Raw genomic sequence first — 21859 nt, 5'->3', positions numbered from 1 at the left:
AAACTTCTTCCCTCTGCTCTGCTAGCACCTCTGATCTGATAAGAGAGGGCTGGCCTCTACAGTTCAGTGTTTTGGTCTTCTTCATGTCTGAAGAAAAACCCATCTAGCTACCTAAGATTTCATTAATTAACTTTGGTTTGAAAAAACAATAAAATCATTAGTAATATAAAAATGCTTTTGCATGCATATCCTCTACAGATCTGAGTAGAGTTCAAATATACTGAAAAGTATGGAACGGGAAATACGTAAAATAAAATGTAAAATTCTGAAACATAGCTGAAATAAAATTATCTTTTTCTTCTCCATTCTGATAATAAGCTTATTGCCTTATTAGTCTTTTCAATGATACTACAAATATATTTTTTTAATTCTTTAATGAATGCTGCATTCCTATAAGGATCCTGTTTAAGCAAAAAGAATTGTGTTCCTTATACAAGAGAGAGAAATTATTCTCAGAAAACTCTGAATTTTAAGCCAATGACCTTCCAGTTTAAAAAATATCTCATATTTCATATGAAATCCTAAGATTCAGCTTGGAAAATATAAAATATTAAAAAAGCATGATTACAAAATAAAGAACTTATATTATTCAAAAATCACCTATGTCTTTGTAAAAAAGCAAGTGTGTCTTATTTAACGTCTAGTTGAAGACCACATCAATAGTAAAAACAACTCTGTTGGACTATAGAGTTATATTATGCAGAAACACTTGACAGTCAAATTAAAAAAATCATAACCATATGTACAATAATTCCCCAAATAAAAATGTAATAATCTCCTTCACAAAATCACAAATATTTATGATAGGATTTCACACTACTAATGTATTTAATTCTTATTTTTAACTCAAAATTCTTCTACAACTGAGCCTTGAGCAGGGAAAATTAGCTAGCTGCTACTTTTGAAAGGCCTGTCATTTGAAACAAAAAGTAAAAGAAAAGCCAAGTTGCATCTGCCATACCTCTACTTGCCACAAACAAAATACAGAGATAAATAATGCATTTTTAGTATAGTAAGTTTAAAAAAGTCTTTTGCCAAGATTCTTTTAATCAATGTTTTTATAAGAAACACCAAACCATTCAAGTATAAGGCAAACAGTTCTCTGTGCTTGCCGTCTTTAAAATAAACACATAGCAGAATATGTATTAAAAAAATTTTCTAAATCTCTAAATAAAATACCGATCATTTTCCTTATGGAGAAAGGATGAGAGGAGAAGTATAGCATGCATGACACACATTAGTCATGCTGCTTAATTTGCTCCTAAAAGCACTCAGATTCTACCATCATGAGAGCAATAAATGAGAACAGTGTAGCAAAGAAAAAAAATGTATTAGCATAACTCAAACTAGGAAAATAACAAGAATGATAATTATTATTCTTGCATCTACCTTGTCTATTTTGTTTTTTGACAATTTGTTTATTTTCTGTGTTGGACTCCATGTTGGAGTATTCTGATGTTTTTTTCCTGTAGTGTATGTGTGTAAATGTTTTTCTATGGCTTGTACTTCCCCTCATGTAAAAATAAAGACGATACTATTAGTATTATATAACAGGATCAGGCAACGTGAGTGCAGCAGCAAAGGCCACGATTGCAGGCTTTCTTTTCACTATACCTTTGGGCTTTTACTGTTATCTCATTGTTTATTGTTACCTTTTATCTCATGAAAATGACTTTACTCAATAATAATAGAAGGCCATTACAAAAGGCCAACCAAAGAATAGAAACATATGAAAAGCATCATTGAAGTGAAATCCTAAAAGATGGAGACAATTCAAACACTGAAGTGTTAGTACCAAAGTTACATAGATATAGCTGAAGTTTTATTTTACTACCTTTTGGTTCAATCATCTCATCTATTAAAAGATACAAAAACTTCTGAGAATGATAATTTACACAAAACGTATCAATGTTATATCTAAATTCATTCTAATGTGATATACCCAGTCATAATGAACTCAATTCCTTTTCATTTGTTGCTCTACTAAAACAAGAAACTCTTGAACGGATTTATAAAACCATTTGCAGAATAAAAGTAGTAATATATTTTGGAATTTGATGCATCCCTACTTCTAATGACAGAATTTTCTTTACACTGAAAACTGAATGGGACAGCTTATTTTATAACATTTTTGGAAAATTTTATATTCAAAAAGAAAACTTAAATCTTAAGGCAATTTACTTTATTCACATCAAAACCCAAACAATCTCAAATTACACTGAAGTGAACAATGTCTGACATCTAAAGACTGGAAAGCACAAGTTTCCCTACCATAATTTCATACAAAAATGTAGAGTCAGCTCTCCTAATCAAGCCTGGGGTTTCTCTGTCCTAGCAGCTGCCCAATTACGTGTAAAGAAAGAGTACCTGATGTGGAAAGCTTAAATAATCTCATGCATAAGTATGCTTTATCCACCACCCATTCAACTATAACTCACTCAGATGGTTTCAGTCAAACCTGGGTCAGGCCCTTGGTGCAAAATTAAAGGTAACACATTAAAAACACTTACTGATCAACTGCACTGGTAACATTACAGATAATCAAAACAAATACATTTGATGAAACAGTTTTTCCTTTTAGCTTGTGCAAACTTTACCTTGTATATGCTTCTGTTTGGCCAGTGAAGCTACACTACTGCTTCTGGTCAGATTTCCTTGCCCGCTCCGCACTAGAACGCCCTGTCGCCACACTCCACTCCAGAGATGGCAACACTGGGAGGCGGGCATCTGCGGACTGTGGAGTCTTCTCAAGATGAAACATTTTAAACGCATGCTTTGTACAATTACTTATATCCCAAATTTTGCTTTACAGTAGCTGCAAAGAAGTTCTTCTATTTATTTTTAACCTCTTTCAAAATAGCAGACCTTGGGCAAAGCTCAGATAGCTTAAAAAAACCCTGACACTAATATAATGTTTGGGTTGACTTATATGCTCTGACAGAAATAGAGTTCCAATTCCATTCATACAGCTATTAGGAGAAAAAAATTACTGACTTCTCTTCTGGTACAATGACACACAGAAGCACTGTAAGTGCTCAGGAAAATACATTCCTGTAAGAATGGAAATCATGTAAAAAAAAGGTATTTAGCAGGATCCCAAAATTGGATAAATTCTTTTTAAGTTTTAGTACTGGCCTGAAAACTCCTGGAATTAGAATATTAGTATTAGAACTTAAAGCTTCACAACAAAGCTGTTTGTGGTGTTGAACAGAGTGTTGAACATCAAGCATGAAAGGTCATGCCAGACGTGACTCAGAAGAAGCCTGGTCTCTGTGAAGGAAAAAATACAGAAATGCAAGAAAGTCCAGGGAATGATACGATCATAATTTGATAAGCAGCAAGCCTTCAAGCCTGAGCAAAGTTACCAGGACAAAGTCACCGAAATTGAATTTCAGTGCAAGATATTTTAAATATCTTGCCCTGGCATCTGAAGTATTTAGGTATAAAGATATTAGCGCAGAGGATGCAGAGCCTGCAGGAGCAGTTGAAGTGACCTTCTGAAATCAGGGACGCTTCTTGGATTCAGTAGTCGTCTGTCTTTTATGGCAATTGTAATCTTACCACACTGTATCATCCACATCTTTTCATCCTGTCATTCTCCAATTGTGGGAGTTTAGTAGCAACCTGGTACTTTGTCTTTTAACTAGCTTCAAATTTCTCAGAATTACCCTAAGAACATCGCGATGGTTGTTTTTGTTCTCAGAATAAATGATTCTACTAGACCTTGCTCAGCAGGCTTGGGTGTCAAATTTATTTGTCTTTTTGCCTTCAAAAGAAAATTCTTTTTGATGGCTACTCCATCCATGTCTGATCTACAGATCTTACCTGTTATTATTCCTTAACAAAAAGCCCCAGAGCTTACACTATTATAGATCCTAATCCAGAGCGCTGCATTTTCTTGCTCAAATTTTCAGCCACACATATTTGTATCACTCCCTTGCGAAAAACTTTAAAACAAGATACTCATTTTTCCACACAGGTAATTAACATGGTTGAGAACAATGATCAACAAACCAAAAGCAGGAAACATTACAGTGAAAGCTATTTCCAAACTTGATCCATAGGGTATGGTCTGAAATTGCAGAGGTCAGGGGACAAACATAAGGGGAGAGTGACCAGCATGACAGTAGGTATGAAAGTCTTCTGTGAACAAGTGTGTTCAGGCCTTTCACTATTTAAATAAGCACATTAATCTCCTTTATCCTGTCCCTTCTAATTCACGACTCTGTTCTTTCCTTGCAGTAATTTCTTCCATCCATGTAAGCAGCTTGCTCTTAGGAAATATAATCCTAAATAATTAATCAGTAAGTATCCTGATTTCTTGCCAAGGAAAGCTTTCAGGGGGATTTAAATTCTATTCATTCAATGACTTTCAATATCAGCACAAATACTATGTTATAAGGCCAGGATGTGCCATGGAAGAGAGAGAGCAAGTCCAGATAAACTGCATGCCAACACTGAGTTGCAAATCAGTACAGAGAACAGTGAGACTCAGGAAGATAATAAATAGATAAATAGGAGATCGTGCAGGAAATTCACTACAACATAGTAAAGAAGAAGAAATCAGCTGGACTAAAACAAGAACCTAATAGGATACCTATGGAAATGCAACACACATGACCTAAGATTCAGTCTGCTTATAGGCCTATGATATGAGTACCGGAAGAAATCCACAGTAATTGAACACAAAATAAGGGTGATGATAAGAATTTAAGAGGAAAATGTTAGATTCCAGACAAGCTAACAGTGATTATGTTAAAGGTATCAGTAATTTTAGGTATATATTCTATAACTATCACAAACGTCATCATTTTTGGTATTAAATCAAGGGTAGTAACACTGACATTCATTTTGTGATTCAGTTGCCATTAATAGGAAATCCTCCTCTGTTACGAAATGCCAATGATATGTCAGCCACCGTAACTCAGTATAACAGAGACAATCCAACTGAAAAAAAGCTGGAAGGAACTATGGTCTCAGAAATTCTTTCCCTGTCTTCTAACAGAAGATGACTTATTGCTCTTTAATTACAAGTGCTTCTGAATTACATTCATATTTCACATTCTAATGGAATTTAACCCTCCGATTTTTATAGCAATTCATGATTATAGTGGAACTGATTATAGCAATCAGATGCGAGTCTGTCTCAAAAAAAAACCGAAAATTTTCTGAAAGTCGTATTTTTAATTAACATCAATTTTCAGAACCTCGATGCTGGTAGTTCTTCTGCTAGTAGAGGAAGAAGCATGTTCATTTCAGAGCAAACTTGTTCTTTGAATCAGCTCCCTGTGTCAATATTGCATTAGTTAGAGGCATATGGATACAATCACATTCCAGGACACCTTATTTGGTGTCTTATGGATTGAGGCTATTGTCTAACTGCAAAATCTCAGAGTACCACAGCACTAAGGATCTGTGCTTTGCAGGCTCGCGCCAATTTCTGTAAATCACTCTTTCATCTGTTTAAATACACGGGTCTCTGAGTGATGAAAACAGTTATGACTGTCACAAACAGTTTGAAAGATTAAAGTAATTCTGCTGCTGGCATATAAAACAGTGTTCCACATCTAAACACAAACTTCGCAAGATCTGTAATGTCATTGCTGGGAAGAATAAAAAGTTTTAAGCAAACATTATCATTGCAAGGAAGTATGACATATTTTTCATGTTTGACACTGGACATAAATATCCTCCCACACTGTTTAATGTGAGAACTGCATATGTGTGGCAGAGATAATAAAACATCTCAGTGAAAACAAATGAAGGGGAAAAAAGAGTTATGATATGTAGAACAGAAAATAAAGCTTTGAAGTTAAAAGTCTTCATATTTGCACACTTTATTCACAAAATGGAGAATCAGTATTCGATACGCAGACTGAACAGTCTCAGAGTCAGCAATAGCGTGTGGTATCTTGTAGAACGGGTTACCTTTACAGAGAAATGTTTTCTAGCTGACATAAGCAGCTTCATAATTGCAAGTAACCCAGAAAATCAAGGCAACTGTGAGATCCTTGCAAACACCATTGCTCTTCTGCTGATTTTTTACGTTCCGCATTTAAAAAGGCATTATGATTGAAATTCAGTGCTTTGTAAAAATTATTCTCGATTTTCTTGGTCTGCTCATTCAGCACTAAAAGGTTCAAGAGCTTTACAAATAAAAGGGAACACAAGTACTGTGATCCAATATATAGATTAAGGTAGACAAATACAATACTATTGTAAAGACAACTATGTGAGTTAGTGTCATATACAGTTTTAGAATACTTTTTCTAAGACTTTATGATATTTTTCTTTCTGTTTATATTGATTCTTTATTGGTAGAAGGGCTACATTTTAATGTTGAGAAGCAAGAATTTTAAATCTTTTGCAGGGTTTTCTGATATTTTAAGTAAAGTGTGGGCAAGCTATACCAAACTGCTATGAATAAGGACTTAAAATATAATGTCTATATCTGTTTTTAAAATAACAGTAGGTCAGACTGTTAAAGGAAGTAAGTAGCAGGGTAAATTTCTTCCGACTTTTTGACTGTATTAAAATGTATAAAGATATCTCCTAGCAGTAAGAGAGAAGCACAAAATTTTGTTGTATTTTAAAAACGGTACTGATAATGGTGTCTTTGAATATTCTTGACTTCTGCTTTTCTAATGAGGGATGCTAGCATTCTACTTTATACATTGTTCTGATTGCTAAAGTACTAGGGTTTTGACTGAAAAGACTTTTGCTTGCTTTAATAAAATAAATTCCTACACTCCTACTCTCAAATCAAATAGGTAAGTGGACTATAAACTAAGAAAGGAAGGATGCTTCCCCTAGGTCAATACAAAAAGTACCACCAGTACAACAGAATAAATCACCACGTATGATCGTCTACAGCACAAAATCCGCATTCAAGACAAGGAGTATTTATATATACAAGAACAAGCAGGAAATAATCAACAAGAAACAGAAGCCCTACCAGCTGAAATATACCACAGCAGAGTTATTAAAGAAGTTAGTGGGGTAAATTTCTTATATGAACGCTACTGTAAAATGGCATATTCAGTATTGGTAAGGAAGTAAATGGAAAGAAATGAAGTTAGGTGAAAACAAATGCAAGCTGGGAATCAGTAATGTGATAATATAATTATTTGAGTAAGGATATTAGGGATGAAAAACAAAAATAATCAAAATGTCTTCCTGGATACTTGCTTGAAATCAAGGTCTAAATGATTTTGGCTTCCAGTGATTTGTTTTGAAAAAAGTCAAATATATGTCAAAAAGGTTTCAAGTTACTTAGAAGGAACTCTACGATCTAAAAACTAGAGATTCCAAATAAGGAATCATTATTTTGTTTTCTTACCACTGAACAGATGAGTAAGAAAATATAGAATCGCAGTATCCAATGAGCTTTTGTTAGTTCAATTTAAATCGAAATTATTTTTTCTGAAAGTAAAATTATCTAGGTGGAACTAACAGAAGCATGAAGGCACGGAAACATGAATGAGAAAGGAAGTAACAGTTCTATATGAGGTTGTAGTGACCCAGATCAAACGGTTCGTGTGGAATTGCTTCACACATGTAAACAGGCCATAAGGTATTTTTCTGCCTTTTCGGGCATGCAAATATCCCACAGAAACAGAAAACTCCTCCTATTTTCATGTCAGAGGATGTAGGACTTTTGATCTGTACACTTGTATATCGGTTTTCCATGACATTTCTTAATTTCTTGGCATATTCCCCCCAGAATAATATAAAACAGAAAGTAGTTAACGCACAGGTGAGGGGGACTAGTCTTAATAGAATTTATTTCTTATTTTCTTTCCCAGTGGACTATCTCAACAATCCTCTATGGTGCATTCAAACAGGCAGCTGAGGAACTGTGGAACAAAGCTCCCATTCTGCACCAGAAGTACACCAAAAGGCGCAAGAGATTGGATGCATGCCCAGGCATTTACTGCAACCTAGCTAAAACTGTAAAGAAGAAATTGCTTAGCAGTAAAACCCAGATTTACTGACGTTTCCCCCGTGGTTGCTAACCTTATCTGAAAAGCGCACTTCCTCCTGACAGAACGCTGCAGCATATAGTTTGGTGCACTATCCTGTCTTCCTACTGTACAGCCTCCTGACTGCAATACCAGAACGCTGATCTCTTATGTAGTATAAGAGATACAGCAGCTTCTATCAAAGCAAAGAACTTAACCAAAGTTTCCCAAGTTCCAGGCTAGCATTCTAACTACAAGACAATTTCTTCTATTATGGGATTAACTTCAGCAAATCTGCACTGTTTGATAAATCCCTTCCCATCCATCTTGCCTCTGTTACCTTGGGCACTTGAGTATATCATGTGCCTTTCCCAAATAGCTTTCCTTTCTACTAATAATGATTTTCAAAAACTGCTTTGTCCTGACATCAGACTACTTGCTTCCCAGACCCTGCTGTAAACTAAAATAATTCCTTTAATAGCAATGTTTCCACCATCAAGATGTTTTATTCTTAGAGAACTGAGAAGAGGCAGTTATGCTCTTCCTCTGCTAACTGCAAAGAAGCCTAAAGACTTTTTGATTCATTTGATTCATACATTCTGGTATATGAGAGAAGAAACGGAGCCCAGAATAGCGTTCTTAAATACTCTCACCCCTGGAACCAACAGAGGGGACTTGGGGATCAGTTTTGCAAGATCCTGCATTTATCTATGTTATATATTCCCACATTTATGACAAAAGACAGATAATATGAGAAAATCAAGTAGGGAAATAAGAAATACGTTCTATTAAGGCTACTCACCTTCTCCTGTATGTCAGCTACTTTGTTTTCTATTGCTCTTGGGAGAACGCATCAAGACACTAAAAAGGGTCATGAAAAACTAATACCAATGGCTACTAGCCAGCATCCCTTCTAGTGAGCTTCGTAGCCGCAGTAACAAAACACTCTTTTCTCCTTTTCAAAGTACAGTTGTTTTGTACCTAAATATTAGGTACAAAACATATCGTTAGACATAATTAGAATATTAGTCTAACTATTCTAGTTTTTTGTGATGGCGTTGTATCCAAAGATTAGTTTTTTTCCAAGCAATTCTGAGGAATAATTTTATACATTAAGGAGCATTTCAAACCAATCATTAATTTCATTATTTCAAAGTTCATTTTGCATATCAAGACAATTTAAAAGGAAAACATAGTGAAAATATTTTTGAAAAAAAACCCCAGTAATTCCACTGGAAATACATTAAGTGTATAGCACCTCTTAGATCTCCATACTATAGTAAAATTAGTATCATTTGTTGCACGTAATAAAATACAATTTATTAATGATTATTTCTACTTTCGGAATAAGCTAAACCCATTTGGAAAAACACGTGCATATGAAATAGAGAAACGAAGCATTAACACAGTTTCCACATGAAGTCTTTCATTAAGGAACCACAAAACACTTTACAAGGATTATCTTCCACTACAAAAAATAGCAAGAACCATTATTTAACATTCTATGTACTGGAAAACTGAAGCCTAAAGAGATTAACCAACTATTCTAGCATCAGATGTCGAGTAGCTAAATTGGGAATAGAAGCTAAAGGTTCTGGCACCTAATTCCCTTTTCGAGGCACTAGGCTACATTACATCTAGTTATACAAAACAGTACTGACATCAGCAGAAGTACAGTTTATCCCCTCTAGCATTTTAGAATGTTAGTCTCCATAACACTCTTGCTGTTTTTTGTTACGACACAGCAAGTATTAGATTTAATTGGTATTAATTGTAATTAGGGTAACGTAAACAGTTCGGTTAAAGCAATCAATGTTTCTTTTCTTACAGGACTTTCCACTTAGCATTGACTAGAAATGATGGGAAATCATATGTGTGAGAAAAACCTGAATATCTGTGAGTCCCAGTCCTATTTTCAAGCCAGAAGTTTCAGAAAAGCATCTGAGCTGTGGATACTTGCTGTGAGCTGGCAGAAAGATAACACACAATTTTTTCATACGTTTGCTTAAACCAGCCACAACTCTCTTTTAAACAAACAAAACTGAAAGCAGATGCTTAATGGATGCTCAGCATTATCAGTTAACTCCTGATTTCAGAAAAGCAGCTGAGTTTCCAGACACTTATCTAAACCGAACCTCTGAACTGTTTCAAATTTGTCCTGTACTTACTCTAATACCACAAATCAAGAAGGTTTTCTACGTTATTTTGCACCTCAGCGCAGAATTTTATAGGACTTCCGTTCTAATGCCAGGTTCTAGCTGGTGGTATTATCCACCAGTTATAAAAACTCCAGTGAACTATGTAAGTGACTGGAGAAGAAACAGGTTCAATATTTATAGGGTCTGCAGGGCACTATTCTTGCATAATCCAATGAAAATGAGAATAAACTGAGAGCAGAGACAAGAAAGATATCAACGGAAAATTTGAAAAGGTAGCATAATGAAACTCTCCATTCTCACTGTTGCACTCCGAAACTTTTGCGATTGATCTTTTGTTTTTTGTTGCCATCTGCCTAGGTTTATCAGTTTTCTTGTGTTACCTTGAATAGTTTCTTTCCTAGAAAAAAATTCTACACCAACTCAGTGAATCACAAGAACTAAGAGCTGGATAGAGTGGTGTATAGAGTCATACTGAAATACTTTTTAAAAATGTATTTTAACTAACCTGAATAAGGATTTTCTTTTAAATTAGATACGTACAGAAAAAAAATATATTCAAAATAAACCCCTGCAACTTGGAAAAGTGTTATGATGAACAGTGGTTCCTGGTGCTGCCATTTCTTGCCCCCCTCAGTGGACTAATAGGATATTGATATGCAGTTTGGAATCGTAACGCTATACAGAAAAATTAATATGGAAATTCAAAATAATTATAGTTGAATCATTCCTTATACATTCTGAAGAACAAGCCCTAGCATAGATATATAATATCAAACATGCATATAATAATAAAAAAAAAAGAGCAGCTTAAATTCTGTCTCTTTCTATCCTCTCTCAAATGGGAGGAGAGATAAAAGATAAAGAATACCACACACCTGAGAACTGTATGCAACTGTTTGGGTTCTTCACAAAGTTTTTATAGACTATATATTTTGAAGAAAATAGGGTGTTCAAATCCAGGAATCCCAGATCAATATTTTCACTTCCAGGCTACTGGGCTAGTTAGTTAGTCCCACTCTCAATCTCCTACCTTGAATATTTCATGAAACCACTTATATAGGCCTGTGTTTCCTCAGGTACTAGCTCAGCCTGTGGAATCAGTTTTTGTAGGGACTAGGTACCATCAAGAACTTTATCACTTTACATTAGAAGTGCAGTGTTACATTCCTTTGACAACAAAAAACTTCCTCAAATTCCAGTAAACTCCTTTCCATGGCGTACATTTTTTCACATGAAAACCGTCAGAAAATCCAAACATGTCAGATATCATGGAACGATTTGACATCCTCATTCACTCTGATAAGTTCTCAATTAGTTGTAAGGAATCTAGAGAAATTCTAGATGCCAATTTAGGCAGATCAATGAAAATGTGTCTTTCAGAGAACTGCAATAGGTAAAACAAATTAGTTTAAAAAGCAGGATGACTGCGATGGAAACGCAATGCCTCATTGCTTTAAATACTATGGGTACCTTTTCTGAGATGAGTTGTCAGTAAAGTAGATGAAACAGAAATGTCATAAGATAAGAAGTTAAATTAGGCAAAAATAAAGTATGACCGGCTAGGCTAAAACATATAAAGTAAAGGAGAACACATGAAAAATATGAAAAAATGGACAAGTCATATATATTTTTTTACTCTTTCCGGAATACAAAAGACCTGAAACATTACTAAGTGTCTAATAAATTTAGTAATTATGCAAAGAACTCAGTGTCCCAGGACACCGTGCAGGAATGTATCTTACTTTTAAAAAATATACATGTAATTCACAGATATAAGGATAACATTTTCTGTTATGGATGGATAAGGATGTGTGATGGATAAGGATAAATTTAGTATCTCAGTTTCCACATGTATAGGTATAAACAGGTCAGCTGTTGCAAGAAATATGGTTTTCTACATGAAATGATGTGGCACAACTAACTGCAATCAAGGTCTTTCCTCTAATGCAGAACTCAACCTTTACCAAGATCAACTGGGTAATTTTATCAGGTTCCACTCATCAGCAAGTAGGGCACCTCAGCTTAGTAAGAGAAACCAGGTACCAGGCTGGGCTTCCTTTACTGCTTGGAACTATGGTGATTGATAAGCATTTTCTACTTCTAAGGAGATCCAGGGCGTAATAAGAATTACAGAATCTGTGATACGAACATGGAAGACAACATACGCTTAGGGTTTTGGCGAGACCTAATCAAAATTTAATTGTGGTCCAGATCTGTATCTATCATTTCAGCAGCATATCTTTAATGCATTTCTGGCCGTTACTGAGACAAGAATACAAACTATTCAGTTCTGAGCTGCTCTAACAGGGTAATTCCGATAGTATTATGAATGAAATAATCTATACAGAATGTAATTACATTGATCTGGTATGATACTGTGGCAAACAAGATCAAGCAGCGTGCTGGAGATCCTAAAAGTACTGCAGAAATATATATCGTAGTATCTCAATCTTGGCATTATTGTTAAACTGTAAGTAAAAGTTTCCAGTTAAGTAAGTTGGAAAGACCAATCCAACTGTCTTGCTGTGACACAAAGATTCCCACTGTAATTTTTTGGTTTTACAAGTTTTGTGGTAAGAAAATTGCAGTTTTAATGCTGTTCAAATAAATTTTCCACTAAAAGAAAAAATATATCAAACAAATACATCCATTAATGTCCATGGCCTGGAGAAGGGTAAGAAAGAATACGAGCTTATTTACAGTTTAACAAGGACTGCTATTTTTAAAACATCCTGTTTTAATTTAGCAGATTATTTAAATATTATAGCCTCATGAAATAAAGTTATTTAAAAGACATTACAGGGATCTTTACAAAAAGGATTAAGCTAAATCATAAACCATTACAACAATCTGAATGATCACTAAGAGTAAGTAAACATTCTCCTTTGATTCATAGATTCAGATAATTCATTTGACTGCTGAAACATCAAACTGCTAAACCATTTAAGATTCTGTGACAAACACTTGCTGTTTGGTAATATTTACTTCTTAATATAGTCATTATCAATACAGCACAAGCTCTGCTAACCAAATAGCCAGTACTCCTCCAACCTGTCAAAAAAAAGGATCAATTCCTGTGTCTGTCGTGCACAGCCCGAGACACTATTGCTGGCCCAAGCAGGTGAGGATTGGGAACACAGTCTGGGAAAACGGGGTATCAGGACTAGACATTTCAGCAGCAGCAACTTGCATCTTGATTGACTTGAGCTGATCATCAAATTGGACCCTCAGATCCGACCCCTCTATCTCTTCACTCTATCCTTGTAAATCATTTCCTTTAACCTTTTTCTCCCTTGCACAGACAAAATCTTTAAATCTGAGTTACTCAGTTAATATGAGCACATTAGTGATACAATACACCATTACTTCATGTATGGACTTTCTCTAGAAGGCTATTTTTCATTCTAGTCTTTTATAAACTTGAATATTTATATTCCATCTGATAAGTTTGCTCTATAGTGAAAATCTTCTTTATTTCACCTACAAATAATAATAACAAACAAAGCAGAATATAATCAACAGGAAATGAGTGAGCTCAAGGAAACAACTACCTATAATAAGTGATGTCTAAAAATCTATGTAACTGTTCTTAATGCATATTAGGGCTATCAGGGACATAATCCATAACAGGTAATAGAACTTTTCAGAAGCAACAGGTATCTAAAGCAGCTTACATCATATATGGCACATCTTATTAAAACAAACACAGTATCAATAATTTCAAAAACATATGGTTACCTTTCCGGAAGAAGTCTTCTAATTTCTTCTTGAAGGGCTGGAGATGCTCTTCTGAAGACTCTCTGCACACTAATTTCATCTGCTTTTCAGAGACTACAAAAAGAAGTTGAGAGACATTTGTGGCAGAACCCATCTACCAGAACTAGATGTCAACACTGGAGAAGCCTACATCTAAATTACTCATCAAGACTTACTTTAGAGGCATTGGAAAGAAATACGCAGTGAGGAATCCAGTAATTACATTAAAATAAAACTACCAGTACTAGTCTAGTATACCATATAGAAATTTCTTTATGTGGAATTTGGCTTAGACATGTTTGTCTTGCCTTAATATTCAGACTCCGAGCCGAAACTTGCTTCTAACACAACCTGCCAAACATACAAATCCCAGGTCAATTTAGATGGTATTTATAGCTTGAAACTTTGGTTCCATGGTGAGTGGAGGGTGCCTTGTACCTGTAACATTTTTTATAAATGCCAAGCATCACGTATTCAACCATTTTTTCCCAACATAGATATGGGAATTTAGCTTGACTGCATTATTCAAATTATAGGGCACGAGTAAAATGATATAGTAGAAGTCTGCAAGAAAGTTAATTTACATCTACTTCTAATTTGTATTGTATCTGCCTTACACAGACAAAATCTTTAAATCTGAGTTACTCAGATAGTACAAGCACATTATTGATACAAGATGCCATTACTTTACACATGGACTTTCTCTAGAAAGCTATTTTTCATTCTGTAATCTAACTGCAATTTGTTTACCATTAAATCTCTCAGCTATTTTAAGACCTGACGCCACGCCAATTTCAAAAAATTCAAAATTATTCACCAAAGAATTTTAGTATTCTTTAAAACTTCTGTAGAAGAATGACAGTTTGGCTGCATAAAGCATATCTATACAGCACTGAACTGCCACCATTTTATGATTCAACGTTTTGGGCACAAATTAACATAACACTGTGAAAAGAAAAGCTGAGAATTGCAATTAATATGCTGTGTTCATGTAAGTTTGCAGTGCAGGGAGACTAAAAACAGATGCATACATTCTAGTGTACAACTACTAGAGTGTCTGTAATAGTTTTGGACCGCCAGGACTAATTAAACAATGACAGCTTTCCAATTAATTAAGAATTTAACAAAGACCCAACATTGTCAGAAATAAATTTTGACAGCTGTTCCTATAGAAAAATGCTGAGAAGATACCTGTTCCCATCTAAGGGCACATTTTCAATTTAGCATCCTTCCACAACTCGTGTAGGTGGACTAGGACATTACCGAAGAGCTCAAGGGCTTAGGTAAAATGTCCTGGACTAAAGTCTAAGTTATCTTTAAGCTCTGGTCTTGCAACTTGTAGCATAAAACAGACCTTTGAACGTGTGCAGAATGAAGTTAATGAGGATTTGTTTGTACTCCAGATAGTAGCCAGACTTTAATTTAAACATAATAGATGTTCAGAAAGAAAGTCTCTTATCTGCTGTTCAGCTATGTGTCTTTAAGAAAGAAATTAAGCAAAACAAATCAGAAACCAGGACAGTTCATATCACTTTGTAAGATTATTTTCTCATGACATACACCTCTTACCATTAAAAATGTGAACTTTATGTGACTATATTATCATACACTGAATGAAACTCAGGTACACACAGTATTTAAATTTGCAGAACTAGATGGAGATTTCTTCAGCTATTCAAGCAAATTTTAATACTTTTAACCTGGGAAGAAGACAGGGACATTATGGTTGTGTGGGAAAGAATCTAGCAAAATAACTGAAATATTTTTAAGATTTCAGTTGAAGATAGAGGGCTGGAGCACCTCTCCTATGAAGAAAGACTGCAAGAGCTGGGCCTGTTCAGCCTGGAGAAGAGAAGACTGAGAGGCGATCTCATAAATGTGTACAAGTATCTGAAGGGGGAGTGTCAAGAGGATGAGGCCAGCCTCTTCTCCGTGGTGCCCAGCGACAGGACAAGAGGCAACGGGCAGAAACTGAACCACAGGAAGTTCCATCTGAACCTGGGAAAAAACTTCTTCACTGTGAGGGTGACAGAGCATTGGAAGAGGTTGCCCAGAGAGGTAGTGGAGTCTCCTTCGCTGGTGATATTCAGAACCCGTCTGGATGTGATCCTGGGCAATATGCTCTAGGTGACCCTGCTTGAGCAGGGAGGTTGGACTAGATGATCTCCAGAGGTCCCTTCCAACCTAAATGATTCTGTGATTCTGTGATTTTAACCAAGTAGTAGTTACAAGTTTGTGCCTAATTTTCTGTAAGTTTCAAAAATATGCACAAAATGCTACATAAAGTAATATTTAGAAATTATTTCAGATGAACATAATATGACAAAAGTGTGAAAGTATTAGTAAATATATTTTGTTGAGCCATTTGATATATAATGACTATATAATGTACATGACTACTACAATCACTGATTGCAAGGAGGTGATTATCTTATAATAATACTATATAAGTAGCCCCATATCTAATAATAATAATAATTGTAATAATCTTAAAACAACAGTTGAATCTGGTCATATTCTAATGTACTTCAGAAAAGTGTTACAGCAGATTTTCCCAAACATACAGTGTTACTATTAGACTGCTTTGAACATTTAGACCATGCTAGATGCTTTCAACAAGCATTAACTAACATGATTATTAGAAAGATAATTCAGATACGTCACATAAAAATATCTAAATGACCAGGACTGAGATCTATTATTTCTGAATTATAAAGAAAGCACATACAAAACCCTTTCAACAAGAAATGTTTTTGAATGGAGGAGACTGACATTAATCATAATCAGATGACAGAAATTAAGGGAAAATGGCAAGTTAAAGTATCAGTGTACAGAGAAAAAGCTGATTTGAGGAATGAATTCTAAAGAAGAGTCCTATCAACCTTAGCAAGAAGATCAACATTTGGAGTGAGGGGAGTTTGGAAGAGAGCACAAGAGAGAACAGTAAATGAGGCAGATGACACAGAACAAGTCATCAAGGGTGCTGATTAAAACTCTAATGTTGAGATGAGATGAAAACTTTTTACGTACTGATGTTAGTAAAGGTTATCTTGAAACAAAACTGAAAGAGACAAAAGGAGTCAAGTAAATCCTGGCACACTAAGAAATCATATTTTTGGAAAGCCTTAAAAAGACCTTTCTCAAAGACACCTTTGGATGACTCTCTCTCTGGTTGACCAGCTCATATATAATTGGATATACGTAAGTACCTATCTATCTGAAACTAAAATCTACCAGCCTACTTTCAAAAGTTTTTGAGATAACTCAAATCAGACTGAAGTAGGGCCTGAGAAAAATCTGTCTTTGACGTAAGAAAATTAAGGACAATTGTGATGAGATGAAAATCTACAAATCATGGAGTAAGAGTAGAAAAGATAGTGATTTCATCAGGTGATGATCTGAATCCCATTTAATCTTAATTTAAAATCAAAAAAAACAAGTTTTGTAAGGACATGCCAGTTTACATTAGAGCGTTAGAGATGTTGCGAAAGTAAAACCACTGATTGTGTAGAATATTTGCACTATACTGCTTAATCCTTCTCTTGCCATTTAATCAGTTATTTAATTGATTCTGAATTTAGGTTACACATCACTCAACAACCTATACCTTTGGTCTACAAAAAAAGAAAAAAGTATTCTTCTGGGCAAGTGAAGGCCTGTTAATGCTGGTTGAAGTCAACTGCATTGAAATAGCTAAATAAGGGGTCTTTGCTTCCTTGCTAAAGCTAAAAATGAGATACATCGCATAGGTATGAATCCTTTTCTGACTGAAGGCCGTCATGAACTTCCGCTGGAACTGCAGTCTCCAAAACTTTGTATTCCTCCGTTATCTCAGTCTTTTCAGTAATGAAGCATTCTGTGCAGAACAATGATTCTTTGTCCAATATCTACAATAAAATGATGGCTAGAAGCATCAATGAATGAGATGTATATTTCAGGCTGAGAAACCTTGGAACATTATTAAATTTGCCTGGGGATAGATAGAGTAAAGAATTGTGAAAAAGTGTTCAAAGGCATGATAAATCAGATATAAATGAAAACACACTTGCAAGAGGAACGTTTTCACGATAAGGCCAAATTCAGGATTCTGATTAAAATGGCAGTTGTATTCCATATATTAAAGTCAGCTGGTCTTTGCCAAACTGGGATTTCTAATATTGGTGAAAGTGCTACCGTGTAACTTCATAAACTGCCTCAGTTCTACACAACATAAGGTAAAGGTTTCAGAGGCACCAGCCTGTGCTCCTGAGGGGTGAAAGAGACTTACTACCAAAAATACTCCCATACAAGGGAGCGTTTCATCAAATCTTTGCTATTTTAATAAGGAAAGTATCATCAATAATAAAATGATAAGTCACATCCTCATACAATTCTGTTTCTCCAGCCTGAGACTGGACCACCTTACTTTTTCGTAAGGGCAAGATTAGCTCTTCTCTTTCAGTGTAGTTCAGTGTAGTGTGTAGTTCAAAAAATACTGCAGCTGGGCTCGTAGAGAAATCCAGATATCCCAGCTGCTCAAATTCAGAAGTGTTTGATAAGGTCACCTTGATTTGTCATAAGCCCCAAGAGCAATACATCTTGAAGTGCAGTTACGATCCTTACTTCTCATTTCTTCTGTGCTTTCCAGTGGCAATAACAGTATACCCCAGGGTCCTCAAACTCACCAGCCCGTTGATTGGAATGTACTGTAAGCTACAAGGAGTTTAAAGGCTCGGATAGATAATTAATTTATTGACTTAAGATCACGATTTAAGAGCTGAACTAGAATAGTTGAGCTATTTACACCAGAATTTTAATCTCACACCAACTAAGGTATAGCAATGGCAAGCACACAGTGATAAGCGTTTGGCAATGTATCTTTTCTGTCTATATATGACAATCAGTTATAGACCAGCTGAGATGAACATTCACCCTTCAGCTCTTTGGTAACTCTCTTAACTATCAAGAGAGACAGGATGAGAGCTGCACAAAGAAAAATACCCAACACTCCCCACCTCTGAGACTTTCCCAAACTTTCTTCTGAGACTACATATACTGACCACATAATACCAATTAGATAAGCAGGTATCTGATCCATTGTGATAATTTCTGTATTCCAGCATTTTTCATTTGTAATTTGATATTAGATATACACCTCTTTTCACTTCCTCTGTATCTATCTTCTTAATGCTTCTCTTCCTCTCCTTCATTCATTTATGGACTCTTCTTCATCATGTATTTTGAAAGCATTTTTTCCCTATAATGACCTAAGCCAGATATTTGTATTTCCTTGTTTTTGAATATAATTTTTTCTATGAATTAAACACTAATTAAAGAACTTGATATTATATGCAGTTCTGTCTCTAATATACAACCTTTTTTGGTCTCATTTCATGTCACACATTTAAGCAGCTTTGTATGTATTGAGAACTGAAAAAGATACACTGACTTAAGAACTTTAAGAGTCACTTTGATCTCTAATGGATATTTATTCAATTTTCTGTCCCATAATAATTTGTTCATGTTTACTAATGTACTTGAAACATAGTAATACTTAAAAAACCAAACAAACTGCCAAGACAAGCCAAACGTTGTACAAAGCAATTAAAAACGACTGTTCCATCAGTTGCTCTGATTTTCTACACTAAAGTGCTACAACGTCTGTAAGGGAGAATTACATTCACTTTTTACGTATTGTTCTCTTTTTATATTGATTACAACAGAAACTGTTTTCTTTTTAAAAGAAAATTATTTTAGCAGATCTCTTTATTAGAAGGATTCTGAGGTAAGGATCCCATTGTATATTCCTTCCTTGAAATAAATTCTGAAAAGATGACCGAGTGATCTTTCTGAAATTCCGAGGAATCTGAAGGGAACAGAGAGCAAAACATACCAAATGTACATTTCCTCTTTCACCATCTCATTCCAAAATCATCTTTTGAGAAAATAAATATCCTATTTCTGCATGACTTAGTACAAACAGACGCAAGTTCTCCACTACTGTAATAACCTTTTGGTTCATTTTCCTGGTATGCATTATATGCTCGTCATATTAATTGTAATATGGTATTTGAAAATTGTTTATTCCTAAATGAACTATTGCCAAAAAAAAAAAAAAAAGGAAGAAAGAATATGAGCGTGGAAAAATATCTGAAAGCCCTTACAAATTGTTGGATGTACATCATGCTTTACACACTGCAAATCTTGGCCACAGAAATGGAAACCATTAGCAAAACATTAGAACAAAGCTGGAAACTACTCATTATCAGTTTGCCACTGTCTTCAGATTTAATGCAGTATTTGGCTGAAAAAGTTCTTTAAAAATCCCCAATATAAGTGAAAATATTTACAAAATAGAATGTCTCTCACTTAATGCCTATTGGGCAATAGTCTTTTAAAACTCCACAGACACTTGTAAATCTATCAAAAGAATCACTGCCCATAAACAAACTTTCACGTAAAGAGCTTTTCAGTGTCAATCTGACATAAGTTGGAATTTTTTAAGCATCATTTTTAAAATAAACGCAAAACCAGAAATAGTTTAATGTTGATAACAGTAAATTGGTAACCATTTGCTCGCTAGGACCCACCAGTAGCATTTACAGGAATCATCCTGACAATGAAACCAAGTATCAACACCGTGAATTCCTATAAACCTGTCACTGCCACCATCCCTCAAGAGTTACACAACAGTGAAAGCTGCTAACAGCCACCACTCCAGACCCTGGCAGGTTATACTGCCAGTCTTGCTATTTTATTTTTCTTGTTATAATGCAGGCTTATTTTTGGCAGGAGAGTTATCATTTTATTTTATTTTTTATTCCAAAAGGGATCTGAAATCATGCCTCAATGAGTCCAATGTACCACTAAAAAAACCCCCTAACTTCCGTATGAGAGGATCCAAAAATTGTTTGCAGCGCAGAACCCAGTTACACTACTGGGGTCTATATACAAAAATAAGCAAAAGATATGTAAATTTAAATGAACAAGCACTACATAACCTCCTCGTGAATTGTTCCATTTTGTTCTCCTTTCTTACTTTTTCTTACTGTGCCTTTTTTTTTTTTACTTGCAAATAACTTTCCAACATGCTAAACAGAAAATTACAGGAGATGCATGTCAAAAGACATATCCATTGGACATTGCTGTAGCATTTGGTTATGTTCTCCTGCTATTACGTATGACTTAGATACCTATTTACAATGCACTATACGCCAGGTATGCACATAGGAGTGTTAAACCTTGTTACAGTGTGTTATAGCTATGCTATCCACAATTCTTGCTTATTCATAATTCTGTAAGTAAACTTCTTTCTAGGCTGAATTTCAAATAAACGTGGAGAAGGAGGGACATTACTCCCTTATGAGTAAAGTCAAAGAATTTTGACAACTTCTAATTTGAAGTAGTTACGCGGCCACTATCCCAGCATAATTTCAGAGATAGCTTTTTTATTTGCTGTTTTTGCACTCACACTGATAATCAGTAGACATATCAATGACGGCAACATACAAAGACTCAAAGTACTAACACCCCAGCTTGAACGGGGTGGTGTTAACCACCTTAGCCACTACTGAAAATGTTTTTCCCAGGAGCCTTAACTAATAGAGAAGTCCTTGCACCAAAGATAGAGGGGGGAATGCCATGAAGTGCGGTGAGTTTTTTTGAGACAAAAGGATCTGAGAGAAATATAGAAGAGGAACAAGTTATGGTGGTTCTCTGTATTTCTCAAACTTAATTTTTGCAGCCTTAAATAAAGGTCAACAATTTGAAGCGAAAAAAATGTTGACACATATAAAACTAAATTCACCATTCGAATCTATTAATGGTTTGCACAGTTACAGTTCTGTGCAAAGTTATTTTCAGTTAATTTAGCAGAAGAAATGAGCTTCTATGAATACTCATTTCCTTCACCCATAAGTAACTCAGTTTTCTTATAAAGCCATTTCACAGGATAGGAACCAGTAAGTAAATATGAAACAGATAGATTGATTTTTGTCTGCTTGA

At 35.0% G+C, this 21859-nt stretch overlaps 1 protein-coding gene across 5 annotated transcripts in view; it reads right to left on the bottom strand.

The window, feature by feature from the left end:
* Positions 1-21859, bottom strand: part of FMN1 (formin 1) — a 195357-nt gene that overhangs the window by 32715 nt on the left and 140783 nt on the right. For all 5 annotated transcript variants that reach the window (XM_009689950.2, XM_009689952.2, XM_009689953.2 and 2 more), the window contains one exon: positions 13859-13951. In XM_009689950.2, the coding sequence (XP_009688245.1) occupies positions 13859-13951 (93 nt within the window). The remainder of the gene's footprint in view (positions 1-13858; positions 13952-21859) is intronic.

Source organism: Struthio camelus, chromosome 5 (genome assembly GCF_040807025.1).
Source record: "Struthio camelus isolate bStrCam1 chromosome 5, bStrCam1.hap1, whole genome shotgun sequence".
NCBI classification, from domain to species: Eukaryota; Metazoa; Chordata; class Aves; order Struthioniformes; family Struthionidae; genus Struthio; species Struthio camelus.
Note: the sequence above shows the minus strand (reverse complement) of the source record. Positions and strands in the feature narration are given on the sequence as shown.